This window comes from Haliotis rufescens, unplaced genomic scaffold (assembly GCF_023055435.1).
Source record: "Haliotis rufescens isolate VD_foot unplaced genomic scaffold, xgHalRufe1.0.p SCAF_8, whole genome shotgun sequence".
NCBI classification, from domain to species: Eukaryota; Metazoa; Mollusca; class Gastropoda; order Lepetellida; family Haliotidae; genus Haliotis; species Haliotis rufescens.
In genome coordinates this window covers 18,397,828-18,412,607 of record NW_025964372.1, presented here as the reverse complement: position 1 = coordinate 18,412,607, position 14,780 = coordinate 18,397,828, and the positions used below count along the sequence as shown (strand labels likewise).

At 36.9% G+C, this 14,780-nt stretch overlaps 1 protein-coding gene across 1 annotated transcript; it reads right to left on the bottom strand.

Annotated features, from left to right (window-relative positions):
• Window positions 1-485: 485 nt before the first annotated feature.
• Window positions 486-13,395, bottom strand: LOC124142464 (protein SET-like). Its single transcript, XM_046510939.2, has 8 exons — window positions 13,240-13,395; window positions 10,838-11,019; window positions 9,807-9,929; window positions 4,966-5,079; window positions 4,438-4,602; window positions 4,094-4,130; window positions 3,354-3,424; window positions 486-2,209 (listed from the first exon to the last, which is right to left on the bottom strand). Exons 1-8 carry the CDS (start codon window positions 13,307-13,309, stop codon window positions 2,150-2,152), a joined length of 822 nt encoding a protein of 273 aa, XP_046366895.1. The 5' UTR covers window positions 13,310-13,395; the 3' UTR covers window positions 486-2,149.
• Between the last annotated feature and the right edge of the window lie 1,385 nt (window positions 13,396-14,780).

The window sequence follows — 14,780 nt, the reverse complement described above, 5'->3', positions numbered from 1 at the left end:
TACCATCTTTTAACATCTATTAATATGATGGGGCTAGGGAAATTGTTCTAGAAAGCTGACATCAGGGTTGTTCAAGAACCCACTCAGATCACCTGACATTACCTCATATCCTCAGACCTCAATCCAGAAATGTATCACATTTAATAAAAGACATGATTTGAATGAGATTGGCTGTGAACAGTATTTCAGTTGGGCCAAGGCATGTCAGCTAAGTGGAAGGTTGGCCCCAAATGATGCAGGTCCAGGACGATGGTCACAAGCAGTTGGGTGCTGACAAAAAGGTAATTATGATGAATCTGGAATTTGAACCCACAATTATTGTAAGCCCATGCTCCTCTGTACTGGGAGCAGAACCTTAGACACAACAATTCATGCCTCCGTAGAAAGTGTCGCACAGTTAAAGAAACCAAGAAATGGGTTCATTTTTACCCCAGTTTGAGATCAAAGCATGAATTGTGCTGGGAAAGAAAACAAACTGGTTTGACTTGGTATGACACATCTTTATTAATGATTTAACATGACGGTTATCGAATGTTTCGATTTATCTGTTATGAAAAAGGTCTATACAAAACCACACCAACACTAGACAGTGTTCCTGATAAACTCTGCACTGCAGTTTTGTACAAAATGACAACAGTAGGCTCTCTCCTCACAGTAAACTTGTAGCCTCCATCTAGCACTAGGTGTTCAGACTCACTACAACCAAACATTAACCAGCCTCGAACAACTTTATTTTCAATAGATCTTAAATCGTTGTTGTAGGCCAAGTCAGAGAAGCTAGTCGAAAGACTTCAACCTATTCTAAATCCCGGTTTATCAAACATGCCAGACCTTTCCTCTCCTCCGGAGCTTAAAAATGCAAGGTAGCACTAACCTGACTGGGAAGTTCCTGTGAAGCTGGCAAAGCGATGCCAATGCTAAAGACGTATGTACAAAATGTTGTTACTTTATGAAAGTGCGGAGGTCTCGTTTCCTGAACTCGGAGAGAACATCTTTGATAATAATAAACAAAAATGATTGCTGGACTTGACACCGTTATTCCAACATAGAAACACGTACTGCCTTGTCGCATGCTTCATGGAAATGACCTTGATGGTTGATGTGCTTTGTACAAAACCTTCGGCAGTATTAATTTATTACTGTCATGAGTATGTTAAGAAATTGTTAAAGTTAAAAATTGTTTTCTTACCTCTACTTTAATTACACAATGGTCTCAAAGTTAACTTTTACACACAAATACGTAACTGAATTGCAAGAGATGTAACTCTTTCATTCGATTCAAATTTCCTACCTAATACTGTTACAAACAAAAAAAGGGTTGATGCATTGGTCAATTCACAGGAGAAATAACATTTTAAGATAACTCATAACAATCAAAAAGAATTTATATATGTAAGAACATCGAACGTGTTTGATTCTTAACATCAGGATCTGACACTGAATAGACACATTTACTTAAAACATGCAGAGGTTTCGCTGTGAAACTCGTCTGTTCATATCTATCCTAAACACTTTCCAAAATATAAAACATCTGGTACACAAGACAAACAAGATCATAAAATAATTGTCAAGCAGTAGGTTTAGACCTCCATCGAGAATGAATCTGTTGAATCCATCCTATCCAGGCCAAAACAAAAGATTATTCCAAGACACCCATGGCTAACCCTTGGTCATCTAATAACCTCACGACCACGTAGAAATGCCATTCAGAAACCACGGTACAACGGACTGTACTTGAATACAATTAAGAAGTTTTCCTGAGATGAGCTTCACCAATGGATTATTTACCTAATTAATTGAAACTGTTTATGTCGTAGCTAATACTTGAAAACTGCTCACACACAAAGTCACACAGAACATTTAACCCTTTAACTCCTTTACATTTACCATACCATGTAAAAGTCAATGCAGCAAACATGTAATGGAGTTAAGCTGGGCTCGCATCTGTTAACCATAAACCAACACAGCCAAATATACAAAAACAAAACGTCTTGACATGCTTAACATCTACTCTAGCATTGGTGTAGTTAAGTGTTGTCCATGTGTAGTCAGTTAGCCATGGGTGTAGGTTGTTATCCCCCGCCTCAACCCAGGGTAGTCTGCCAGTGAATGATGGGAAATGACGATGACAGCCGATGATCCGATGATCTTAACCTTCTTCCTCTTCTCCCCCTTCTTCTCCATCCTCTGCTTCCTCCTCACCTAGCTCCTGAAACACAATCGTATAATGCTTTCTTGAAGACTAATTCAATAGAGATCGAGTGACCTAAGTCCACACATCCTTGCAACCTGTGTCAAAACAATTTTTGTCAACTGGCCGCAAAACTTTTTTGGCAATTTTTTCAGTAGAATTTAGACAGAACATTCGAACAATTGCAAGGCGAGCTTACAAGAACCAAGTTTGGCTGGATACAGGCTTCTGACTAGAGGCTAAAGACCTACCGCCTCCACAATAAGCAAGTGTATTAAATCCTACTCAACTTTTCATTGGGATAGACATGTCCTACTTAAATATACACTTGACATATCATTTTGTGTATCATGGAAAGAAAAACATATCCCTTATCAAAAGTTGAGTAGCGTATCTCATCAACAGTAGCTTCATGCTGAATCTTGTTTCAAATCACAAGATGCAATAAAAGGCCTTTAATAAAATCACAAGATAATAGTGTATGGGTCCAAGGTATTCATTATTATTGAATGGAGGAATAATACACAAGATTATTAATGATCGGTTTATCAACATTATTTTAGCTGTATCCCAGAGTGTCAGATAATATGGGTGTAGGGCCTTGAGTGTTGAAGTTTACCACAAACACAGGTAAGGTGCTGACAGTTAAAGGATCGTAATCAGAGCGAATCCAGGACCCATAAGCAGCTATCCTGACACAGCCTAAGTGAGTGGGTATAGTTTTACGCCGTTTTAGCAATGGGGGGCACCAAAAATGGGCTCCACACATTGTACCCATGTGGGGAATCGAATCCGGGGCTTCAGCATGACGAGAGTACCACTAGGCTACCACACCACCCTGCACAGCTAAGAGGAACAATTCTGCACAGGGTATCTGACACGTTGTTCCATTGACCAGATCACATAAACACTACAAAGACTCAGAATGCCCCTTGCCAGGAGGTGAAATCTAAAAATCAGCAAGTCAGGCATCGCCATCCATAAAAATAAATAAGATAGCAAAAAACCCTGCGACGAACCCTTTTTCAGGCTTTTGCTGTGGTTTATAATCAAATCTAATCCTGAACAATAGACTTATATGTCTTATAAATTTCATTCAGCAAAAGAAAAATTAAATAAATCTCAGTCTGGGTCAACAAAGCAATGTCCAGATCATGCTCACCTCATCTTCCCCATCAAAATCTTCTTCTCCATCTCCTTCCTCATCATCCAGACCTTCCTCATCCAACTCATCTGCAACAACCAACAACATAGATGAAGGCTCAAGAAATAGATCATAAAACTGGTGTCTAGCACATGGGTCTGTTATAAAAATGGCTTTTTTTCCATGCAGCATTGTATGGGTACCCCATAGGAATGGATATTAATGTGATGAAAAACCATCTAACAGACAGCTTAGTTGTATCCTCCCCAGGGGGTAGAGAGAACGCAATTTGAAAAAATGATGATGCAATGACCTTGGGGGAAATGGGATAATTTCAGCCCGCCCCTTTGGCGGTGTAGTTTTGAATTTTACAGTTCTTTTCACACTCCTCGTCTAAGCTTTGTATATGGAGAAGTATGCATATGCTTTCATCAAAAACAAAACAAAACAATTCCCCTATTGCTCAACTTCAAATCTCATTGTTAGGACGAGTATGGTTTTATGCCGCTTCAGCAATATTCAAGCAATATCACAGCAGGAACATGAACTTCACACATTGTACCCATGTGAGGAATCCAACCTGGGTCTTCAGCGCGACGAGCCAGCGCTTTAGCCACTAGGCTACTGCCCTCGTGGCGTTACAAACATAGGAGGAACCTTGACATTGTCTGCGGCATTATTTGAAAGTAGGGAGCCCCTAAGACTTGGATTTTTAACACAAACTTCAGGTAGCTAATTCTAAAGAATTCAACACTTACCACCATCACCTCCGCCCTCCTCATCGATTTCTGAAGCCTGCAAAAATAAAAATTGCCATTTGATGGCTAAAAAACGTCTTCTGCAAGGCACTTCTTATTATTATCAGATCTTGAACAAGTTAACAGAGACTAATTTACTTGCAAAATATTACAACATCCAAAAAAATCAAAAATTCTATTCCAAAGTGTTTCAGTATATATTCTTAAAAATCAGTAATTTTTTCACCTAGATTCACAGTCCGAAACCTTATGAGTAAACAGGTCAGCATATTATGTCACGATGCGCCAAACTCAGGTAAGAATGACTCAACTAGCTGAAGGTGGAAGCCTCCTACAACACCTACCAAGTAGTACTGTAAAGGATTGGGCCAGATATCGTCCTTTATGACCTCTCCTAACTCATCTGCACCGGCATCCCCGTGATCTGAGAACCAACAGAAGAAGGATTCCTGTTCCTCGTGGTTGCGCTTTCGTCCTTTACTGGGCTGGCTGGATTTCTTTGTCAAGTCCTGACCAGACAAACATTCATGTAAACTCATTGCTTGTTCTGAGGCTACATAACATTTGGCCATCAGCATGTTATTTTCATTATTGACTTCAGTCTAATCTTTTTAATGTTTTGCATTTCATCAATATATTTTTACAAAATACTGTCAACATTTGAAAGTCACTGAAATTTCACATTAAAAGAATTGGAAATTTATCCTATAATTCTTCATAGATAAATAACATGTACTGTAGTTCATCGGTGCCCAGCAAACAATCCAATCTTTCATTCTGCGTATTATTCTGCTAAATGTTGCTGCTCTGTTGCTTCAGTTATCTTCAATAGAAACTAGGCCCTGACAACTCAGTGCAACCAAGGTACTTACCTTTCCACTTTTCCATTTGATCGGTGTAGACTTAGAGGAGGGTTCACCAGTATCATTCAAATGGAACTCTTTAGTTATCATATCATTGTCAAAATATGGGTTGCTATCAAAATACTGAAACAAAAAGAAAATATTTTTGAAACTTTTTTAAATGTTGCACAACAATATCAGAACAATTTAAAAATTAGGGAAATAAGCTGTGGACTAGCGTTTATCATTACTTTTATCATGCACACCACTAAATGTCAAAAGAACTGGCCATCCAAATATCAATAACAACATACAAGTGTGTGTAAGAAACTAAATACCTACAAACTCAGGGAATCTACTACTTGTTTCTTACAGGTCCCGGTAAAGCATAGTAGATCCCTACAGTCAGGCCACAAAGTTGCGACTAAATTGGTCGCCATGGCGATCTAGTTTTGTATTTTGCTACTGGTATTTTCATGTTAGTCGCCAACTGGCTCCTTGTCTTTAATTAAGTTTGGCGACTAAATATCTCTAGTCATAAGATATTGAAAAAGATTGTTTTTAATATAAGTGTGGTAACTTCAGTGAAAAAAATCGATATCAGAACATGATAACATCGACTAGATCACTGCTAGGCCATGTGTACTGTTTTCGCTTTCGATATGAAGCTCCATACCTGGAATGAAGGAAGCACTTTCCGTTATTAAGTAATGCACTAACGATGTTAAGAGTTTAGTACCCACGCATGCGCTGTATGACATCCGCCCAGGCGACAGCTGTGGCGGTTGTTTAGCCGTTCAAAAACACGAAGTATTTTTCCATATTTGCGCAAGTCAAATCAACAACAAATCGTTGTCAATCAAAATGATGAATACCATATTTTCTTTAGTATAGTGCGCACCCCTCTCTTGGGAAACAAATTCGAATAGATCTACCAAGTGCAGAAAAAAAATTACACCGTAGATATATCTACCCCTTTAGCAATGTCTGGCAAACGAACGGGTGATGAGAAACTTGGTCAGTACAAATTCGAAATTTGAGATAAAAAATCACCAGACATGTTGATTTACCGTTTAAATTGTATTTTTCTTTATCTGCTAGGCATTGTTTTATATCCAGGGATTAAGATTACCATGTGTATCTTCTTGTAAACTAAGCCAGACACAGCAATCAGCTGTACACACATTTTATTGGAATTTACCGGGGATTCAGTCAAGACACACCCAATGATATAACTTTACAGGGTTTTAATGCAAGGATCGACAAAAATTGTATCTGAAGCTATTTTTTTTATCAGGAATAATATATTCCAATATCTTGTTAATTTAGATGCAGCTTTTACTAAACATATTTGAAATAATAATAACCATAAGCGAAGCAGCTATTACCGGGTATTACATGGTTTTACATGGAACCAGTCTGACCAGTCACCGTCAAAGCTCCCGCGCACGTGATCGCGAGAATTCCGTGTTGACATAGAACCATCCAACAATAACAAATATGACTTTTAACGAGTCAAAGTATGGCATTTATGACATATGTATCCATTCTGTCAACTAAAGTTCTTTTCAAGGCGTCAATAGCGGTAATCTGACCGTGGTTTCTTCCGATCGCTTCTCACGCGATTTCGCCGAAATTAATTAAAACAATATTAAAAGTAATTTTGAATAAAATTAATGAAATAAGTTACAAACATAAGTCCAGATATACAAAGAACCCTTTTTATAGCCAGACAGTGTAATTACATGAAAAATTTTCGAACTTCAGTATGGATTTGTTGACATGGTATTTCCGGTGTTACATGCTCTCGGTAATGTCTTTCCATGGGGGAAAAACATCAAAACTCATTATTTCATGTATAATGCACACCCCCTTCTACACAGCTGTGGGTTTTTTTGGAAAAAAATGCGAAGTATACTCAAGAAAATACGGAATGCTTTGAATGGCGAAGCTGACACGGAAGTCTCATCGTCTGTAGATACGTTAGATGAACCAAAGCCTGCAACTGGCACCAGTTTGTTACTGACACAATGTTCTTAAGCTTGTCTGATGGATTTACCGACACGATGTCCTAAAGCTTGTCTGATGATGTTACTGACAATGTTCTAAAGCTTGTTTGTCTGAAAAACTCAAAAGCTTCAACAACAGTTGTTGTTCATGATATAAAACTGATTATTCAAACTAATGGAGTTTTGTGTGTTTTGTTATGCAGAAGCTCAGTTAAATTACAAGTCATTACTTTTGGCTCCTTACATTTTGCCTTGGCTGCTTTGATTTTTTTTTTTAACTTTGTGGCCTGACAGTCAATGTCTAATGTAAGATAACTGTTTTTACTCACAAGCTGCTATTCACATTGAATATTGTTCATTACCTTGGGTAGTGGTGTAACGATACATCGAACTATCGATTGATTGCGATTGCTTGTCTCACGATAGTACACTATCGATTGCAACTTGAAACAATCGATACTATTGGCGATAGTTTGTCTAACTATCGATAGTTTCGATAGTTAATTTGTTTGGTACATTTACTTTCTTAAAAAACATAGAAACAACTATGATCATCTAACCTCTGTCGTGCTTTCGTTTGGATTGCACTACTTTTTCTGCTTGATTTAGAATTACGTCCCTTAGCTACTCGTCGCTAGGCAACATTGACAAGATGGCGGAAGCCACATGTCAGTTTTTGTCAACTTTGTTTCCTAATTGATATGTTGAATCGCATTTAGTCATTCAGTGAATGCCAATGTGACAATTAAAGACAGTTTGACAGTTTGTATAGTCAAATACTAGTCATTCAATCATATTCATTCACATTGGTGCTAAAACACTACAGTAACCTAAGACTTTACCAGTTCCATGAAGTGAAATTTTGTATTTAAATGTTTTTGAGAGGTCAATTTGAACTTGTTTTCTTCTCATTTCTTGTTTTCTTTACAAATAGTATCAGAAAGTTATAATTATTTTGATGTAGGGCCACTATCGCAATAGTATCGCAATAGTTGTTTTTTACTATCGCAATAGTCAAAAATACCTCAATAGTCACCCCTAACCTTGGGTATTCAATATATTTTCACTCCCTTGGGTCCAGTCTATTGGGTATTTTTACACCCATGAGTGGACACAAAAAAACATGTCAATCTTGTTTCAGGTGACTTCTAATTTCTATCCTTCCGTGTGCATAACAACAGTGGTATACATGTCTAACAATATGCAAGACAATTGCAGTGCCTTGTACACTCATTACTCACAGCAAAAGACAACTCACAAATGAAATGAAATTTTTGTCAAGGGTGTCACAAGGCACAAGGTATAAAATTTAGGTGTGCCTTGGGAAATCATGGAGTGCCCACCCAATTATTTGTTACATTTCAATATTAAAATTTTAACAACCATTAAAGTGTTTGTTGTTTATTTTTGTCTCTCTGTCAAAATGTTAATAAATTCATGTAATTGTAAGTTAGCGAGACATCTGTGATCTTAATAGTAAGTGATTTATTCAAGTTAAAGTGATTTACAAACTTACTTTACTGACTTCCATTTAATGACTGTGACAGACAAGCCCCACCTGAGTAAAATCCACTTACCTATTTCTGTTTTATTTCATTGTTTACGTAATTGGAAAATCATTTTAAAAAGAATTAGAAATAGTTTCTGTCATGACCCATTTCCCGATAACAGCGGCTGTCTGCTCAGTAACATGAAGAATTACCCCCGTTTTCAAGGCTTTGTATGAACAACATGTTCGTCGAAGAATGGCATATGTCACATCGCTTGAAAGCTTATTCCTTCATCTACACGCTCAGAACACCACCTGGTTTTTATTCGTAGTTATAACAAGAGATTTCATTGGAATAAAATTGGTTTCTAATAACGCTTTCTTGCCGAAATCTGCTACAAGTTTCGTGATTGGTCAATTTTGAGCACATGACAGCAGCCAATCGAATTACAGCTGTGATACCAAGCTTGTGTTTGATAAATTTCAGAAGTTGGCGAAAGATTTTTGTTAAATCGTGTTATTCTGAACGTTTCAAGCAGGAAATCACGATATATATTAAAAATGTGGATCTTCGTGAATGTATCGTGCAAGATTACGAGCTGTGACAAAGATTTTTCATGCATATATTTTTACATTAAACATCGTTTCCGAGCAGAGAATTCAAGGCGACGAAAGCCGAGATGTCATTTGACTTACATTACACGCGATCGCACTAAAGTATGGAAATAATAACTTAGATGTAATTTTGATTACTTTTAGATATATTTTTGTTGATTTTTATTTATTACTTTGTACAATATATTTGTTTAAAACATCTTTATTTTGCTCTTTGACATGTTCGATGTGGACCCATTGTCGAAATGTGTGTCCGGGAATTTTTTCCCCGATAACATCGCGGGAAATAGTGAATAATATTTTAATTTATTGATAAAAAAATGATAAATTAAATGGAATATGTATTTCAGACATTGTGAAATGTGATAGATTTAATAAATGAATGATATTACAGGTAGGTCCATAAAAATATGTACTATTTTGACGTGACTACGGTTTGGCCGGTTAACCGGCCTACGGTGTCTGGGGACTCGATGCTTCTTGGCCGGAAAACTGACCTACGGTGTTGAAAGAGTTAATTTATTGCTGACGAGATTTATATTTATCATTAAAATATGCCTTATTTGGCAAAGGTAGGTTATTAATTCCAATTTTCCAAGCGTGCCATCGAGGCATGAAGATCATGATTTAGCCATGCCATTTTCATTTTAGGCTTGCGTTGGCACGCAAAATACGGTTAATTTCAAGCCCTGGATGGCGATTTATCTTATATGGCTCTCTGAGATTTTGGTCATACACCAGCTATCAAGTTCACTCACAAAGTTTATTCTGTACCCTGACTTGATGTCTTCGAACTCCTGCACCTCCACTTTGGTCAGGTACTGTAAGGCCTCTTCATCCTCTTCATTTAGCAGTGCTGATACTTGAGGGTGATTTACAAACTGTCCATAGTTAAGGTCTTTTCATGGTCTCAGTTGCCACAAGCTGGCAGTATATGTTAGTCATATCTAGGCATGTCAGCTTCATGTAGTGTGAACACTTACAACGTACAAACCCAAGTGTTTATCTAGACCTATTCCAAGGCTGATATTCGGCCCAAAGTTTACAGAAAATGTCAGTAAAAATTCCCAAATTGGAATTTTAAAAAATGTCCCAGTACATGTTACAGAGTTCTCACTGATGCTACGGCTATGGGTGACATGTATTTCGCTAACCAATGAGAGTAAGAGGCTGTAATGCTCAGTTGCTTCCCATGCAATGGCATTTATTTTGGAATAAATAAATCCCTGCAAACACACTGGCAAAGGCACAAGTCTGTGATCCTTCGGAACCAGTAACATGTCTTCCAGTGAAGAAAGCTTAGCAAAAAGCTGAGACTAAAATCTGCTGAAAATAATATCAACACACATTACAAGATTAGGCTTGTAACATGTTATGTTATTCTGGAATGTTATGGTGCTGACAGACCATGATCACATCGGCAAATCAGGGTTTAAAAAGTACACACAAAATCATTTGATCCTGAAAGGCTAAATGACAGAATGTACACGTGATTCTGAATAATACCCCTAGCTCATCTAAGAATTAAAACAGTTTCTTTACATAATCCTCCCCAACCAACCAGAGCTGTAAAAACAACGAACATTTATGTATTCTGTGACTTAACCACTAGAACCCGAATCTAGTCAAATTGATGAAAACAATCATGAGAGAGATATTTGGGCTACAAGACTCGTAGAATTTTGGCAACGACTGTTTCTGTTATCAGTATTGCACTAAACTGACATGTCAAAAGAATCTCGAGGGAATGGCTACAGTCCACCTGTAAGACTGATGACTGAAAGGATACAGCAGTTACCCAGAAATTGGGGATTTTGGCAATCAAATCTGACCGCTTCTGAAAGTAAGGTTGTCTCAATTTGTTGTACTTTTGTTCCACTGTGAGAATCTCCTCGCTTGCTTGCTCATTTAGCCGGTCGATTTCATTCTGGACCTCATCTATTTGTTCTATTGCCTCTTGTTGCTCTTTATCTGAAACATCATCACATCTAATATAAATACATTCAAAGACATTACACTCTTTCAACACCAGTCAAACAGAAGCTTCCAGAGACTGGGGTGGTTGATGAAGCTTACATTTATCAAAGAAATTATCTGCTTGTAAAACATCTTTGCTACTACAAGTTATACACAATTTGAAAGGTTTAATCCTACTGTTTATAAATATAAAAGTTATGTTTGCCGCATTATTTAAATACTGCATTCACAACTTAAGTTCATTTTAATTAAAAAATGTAAGTAACACATTCACAACGTCCAGATTAGACAAGAAGCAAGCTAAAATCTGACGATTTTCATCAATCGTAACCTGTTTCTTTTTCATTTTCATTGTTTACATAATCAGAAAATAATTTTTTTAAATTATAAATATTATCTGGCATCACCCATTTCCTGATAACAGCCTATTAATTAAGTTGCCAAATCTGAGATGTCATCAGACTTACATAACACACAAAAAAGATGGAAATAATAACTTAGAAATTTGACAACCTGTAGATATATTTTGGTTGATTTCACTCCTTACTTTATAATTTATTTAAAGATTTGCTTGTTGTCGAAGTGTGTGTTCCAGATTATTATTTTCAATAACATTGCGGGGAATCATTGAAATAGAGAATAAATTTTTAATCTATTGATAAAATATGATTAATTGAAATGACATATGTTTTTCAGACATTGTGAAAAGTGACAGAATAAATAAATGAATGATATGAGAGGTAGGTTAATAAAATTATATACTATTTTGATGTGGTGATCTTATTGTGTATACAAGAGTAGTTATTGAGCTATCAAAATAATACCATGGAATTGGGATTTAGAACCTCGCGAAGATGTTTCAAGAGAGAATACCTATTCTTCCATGCATTTGGAAATTACATATTCCAATTGGTCAATCAGAGGTTGTTAAATCACAATAAACCTCCTGACTGAAACAGAGATTTAACGTCTGCATCGCCATGGATTAATATTCATACAATAGTACTTTGTTTAGTTGTCGGTTGGCATACTTAAATAATCATATCTACAATATTTGGTTACAAAATGCTAAGTTGTGGTTACTACAATATTCAAAGGATGTGTGACAATTTTGGTGCTTTTCTATAAACAATTGACGTCACATCTTTTACGTCACAATGAACAGTAGAATAAAAGACTTGCAAAGCCTACTAGTTTTCTTCAGGGGTGTCCACCTCATGTTAGCTTAACAAGTTACTGTGCTTATATGCTTTCAATGCTTGTGGATTTAATTAAAAATGTACATGCTCCAAGAGGGTCATGTTTATTCAAAACATGCACAATGTTTTTTCTGAGATCAAGCAGTGGTGAAGAAACCTTTTTCAAAATGGATTAATCAAATGTTTTCTAGATAATATCTACGATGCAATTATAAATCCCTTCTACTGACCAAAATCTAGTGTACAAAATATCAAGTCACTAATGCCTGAAGGTACTATTCAACACGTTGTTACAATGAAAAGAATTGTTTTATCAAACACAAAAATCATGGGGATGTCCAAAGTCAGTTATCTCCTAAATTCAATTCCCACATATCATTTTGAAATGTGAATGGAATTACATTTTAAAATTAAAAATATTAAAAATAGGAAAAATAGCCAAAGATGAAAGAGTCAGTCTTTTTCGGAATGGTTTAGTTAATAAAGGGAGATAAGCAGGGGTGGATGGACCAAACAATGTTTCCTACAGTACGTCTCTATATATTCAACAATTTTAATATATTCCAATGTAAACTATATTGCAACTGACCGAATATTCGAAAAGTTAATGCTCTTCTAGGCGAGTTACCGAGAGGCGTTTGTTTACATTTTGCTGAACTGCTATGACGTAATGGATCGGTGTGGAGAAGCTCACAACAACATCGCCTGACGCTAATAGTTCAATTTCACCTCTGGAAAATGATTCAGTCGTCATTCAACATAACGCAAAACTCCATTTATATAAACTGCTGCCGATATAAACCGCCAACAGTACGATATCACTTCGAGATCGTTGATTTTATCGCTACGATTCAGGAAATTCGAACGACTAAACAAAAGACCGGGAACATGTGGCTTTCGTGATGGAGACACAGTTCGGTTTGATAGGGCTCTCGTACAGCACTGTTTCATTGAATCTATGAAATTATAAGCGCACATAAATACACACATTTAAAATATATCTGCTAATACAAACCTGCTTGCTCATCTGCCGTGTCGTGGTTATTTTTCCCTTCTGGTTTTGTGACTTTAGCTGGAGTCGCCATGTTAATTTAGAAAGCGGGGAAAGAGGTCTACACTGCGCAAGCGTGACCGGAAACAGTATTATTTTTGATTCTATACTCATGACAACTACTTTACACTATATGAAAAGTTTTTGGTATATTTGTTGCTTAAAGGAAAATATCTATACTTAAAGAGAGCGACTATGTCGCTGGTGACCATAATTGAAACATCTATCGTTTGATAAAAGCACGACCATGCTAACGAATTGTGTATAGTTGATACTGCAATAAAGGTACCATATTTAATAGTAAATATAATTAAACAATGCCAATTTTTTACACAGTGCACATTCAATGATATTTTACCAATGCACGGACCACACCATTAAACATACAACACACCTTTTAATCATATTTGCGTGTATTGCACAATCGTGGTGTGGTCGGTATCCATGTCAAATGTTTTCAAGTAATACTTCGTTACGAAAATATCATCTCTATTTCGCGCAGTCGGTGCGCGCGTAGGAACCCAAAATGAATATCTCTTTAGTTATTTTGTCACTGTAGGACTCTTTGTTGTTCCCATTTTTCATTAATATCGTATATCCTTAGATGATAAAAGAAATGGAATGGTTTAACATAAAAAGTACGGTGTAACTTTGTTTCGTGTAAGAACTCGATGGGTGCGATTTGGCTCTCTCGGATGAACCGCGCTGGGTTGTTACCAAATTGATTTGTATTATAGGATACGGAACGAATATTCCGTAAGGAAGTTTCCTTTTGTCGGGTTTGTTCACCTGAAGCCAAAATATGTAAAATTCCCAAGCTTTTCCATACAACATGCAGATAATATTTCTTGTATATTGATTTTAATAAACATTACATGATAACATTTTCGAAAATAGTCGAATACAAAAGTCTTTGTGTTTTATCCTTTGGGCCTATTCAGACACCATATAGTCTCTGGCCTATTCGAATATTATTTGCGTTTTCCGTTCCACCAAAGACGTATATAGATAGGCTGCTCATCCTATGTATATACGTCGGTGGTTAACGCTCTGTGGTTTTAATATCGTTATTGTTTAGAATCAGTATGTCTTCCAAAATTATCTCTATGCCTATATACGTGCAACATACGTACTCCTACTTGTATACCACTACATATATGGCTGCCCGTGAAGATCCGGGGTAGAATAAGTCTTCAGCAACCCATGCTTGCCTTAAGGGGTGACTATGCTTGTAAGAGGCGACTAATGGGACCGGGTGGTCAGGCTCGCTGACTTGGTTGATGCATGTCATCGTATTCCAATTGGGGGCGGTCGGGTAACCTAGTGGTTAATGCGTTCGCTCGTCACGCCGAAGACCGGGGTTCGATTCCCCACATGGGTACAATGTGTGAAGCCCATTTCTGGTGTCCCCGCCGTGATATTGATGGAATATTGCTAATAACGGCGTAAAACCATACTCACTCATCCCAGTTGCGTAGATCGATGCTGATGATGGCAATCACTGG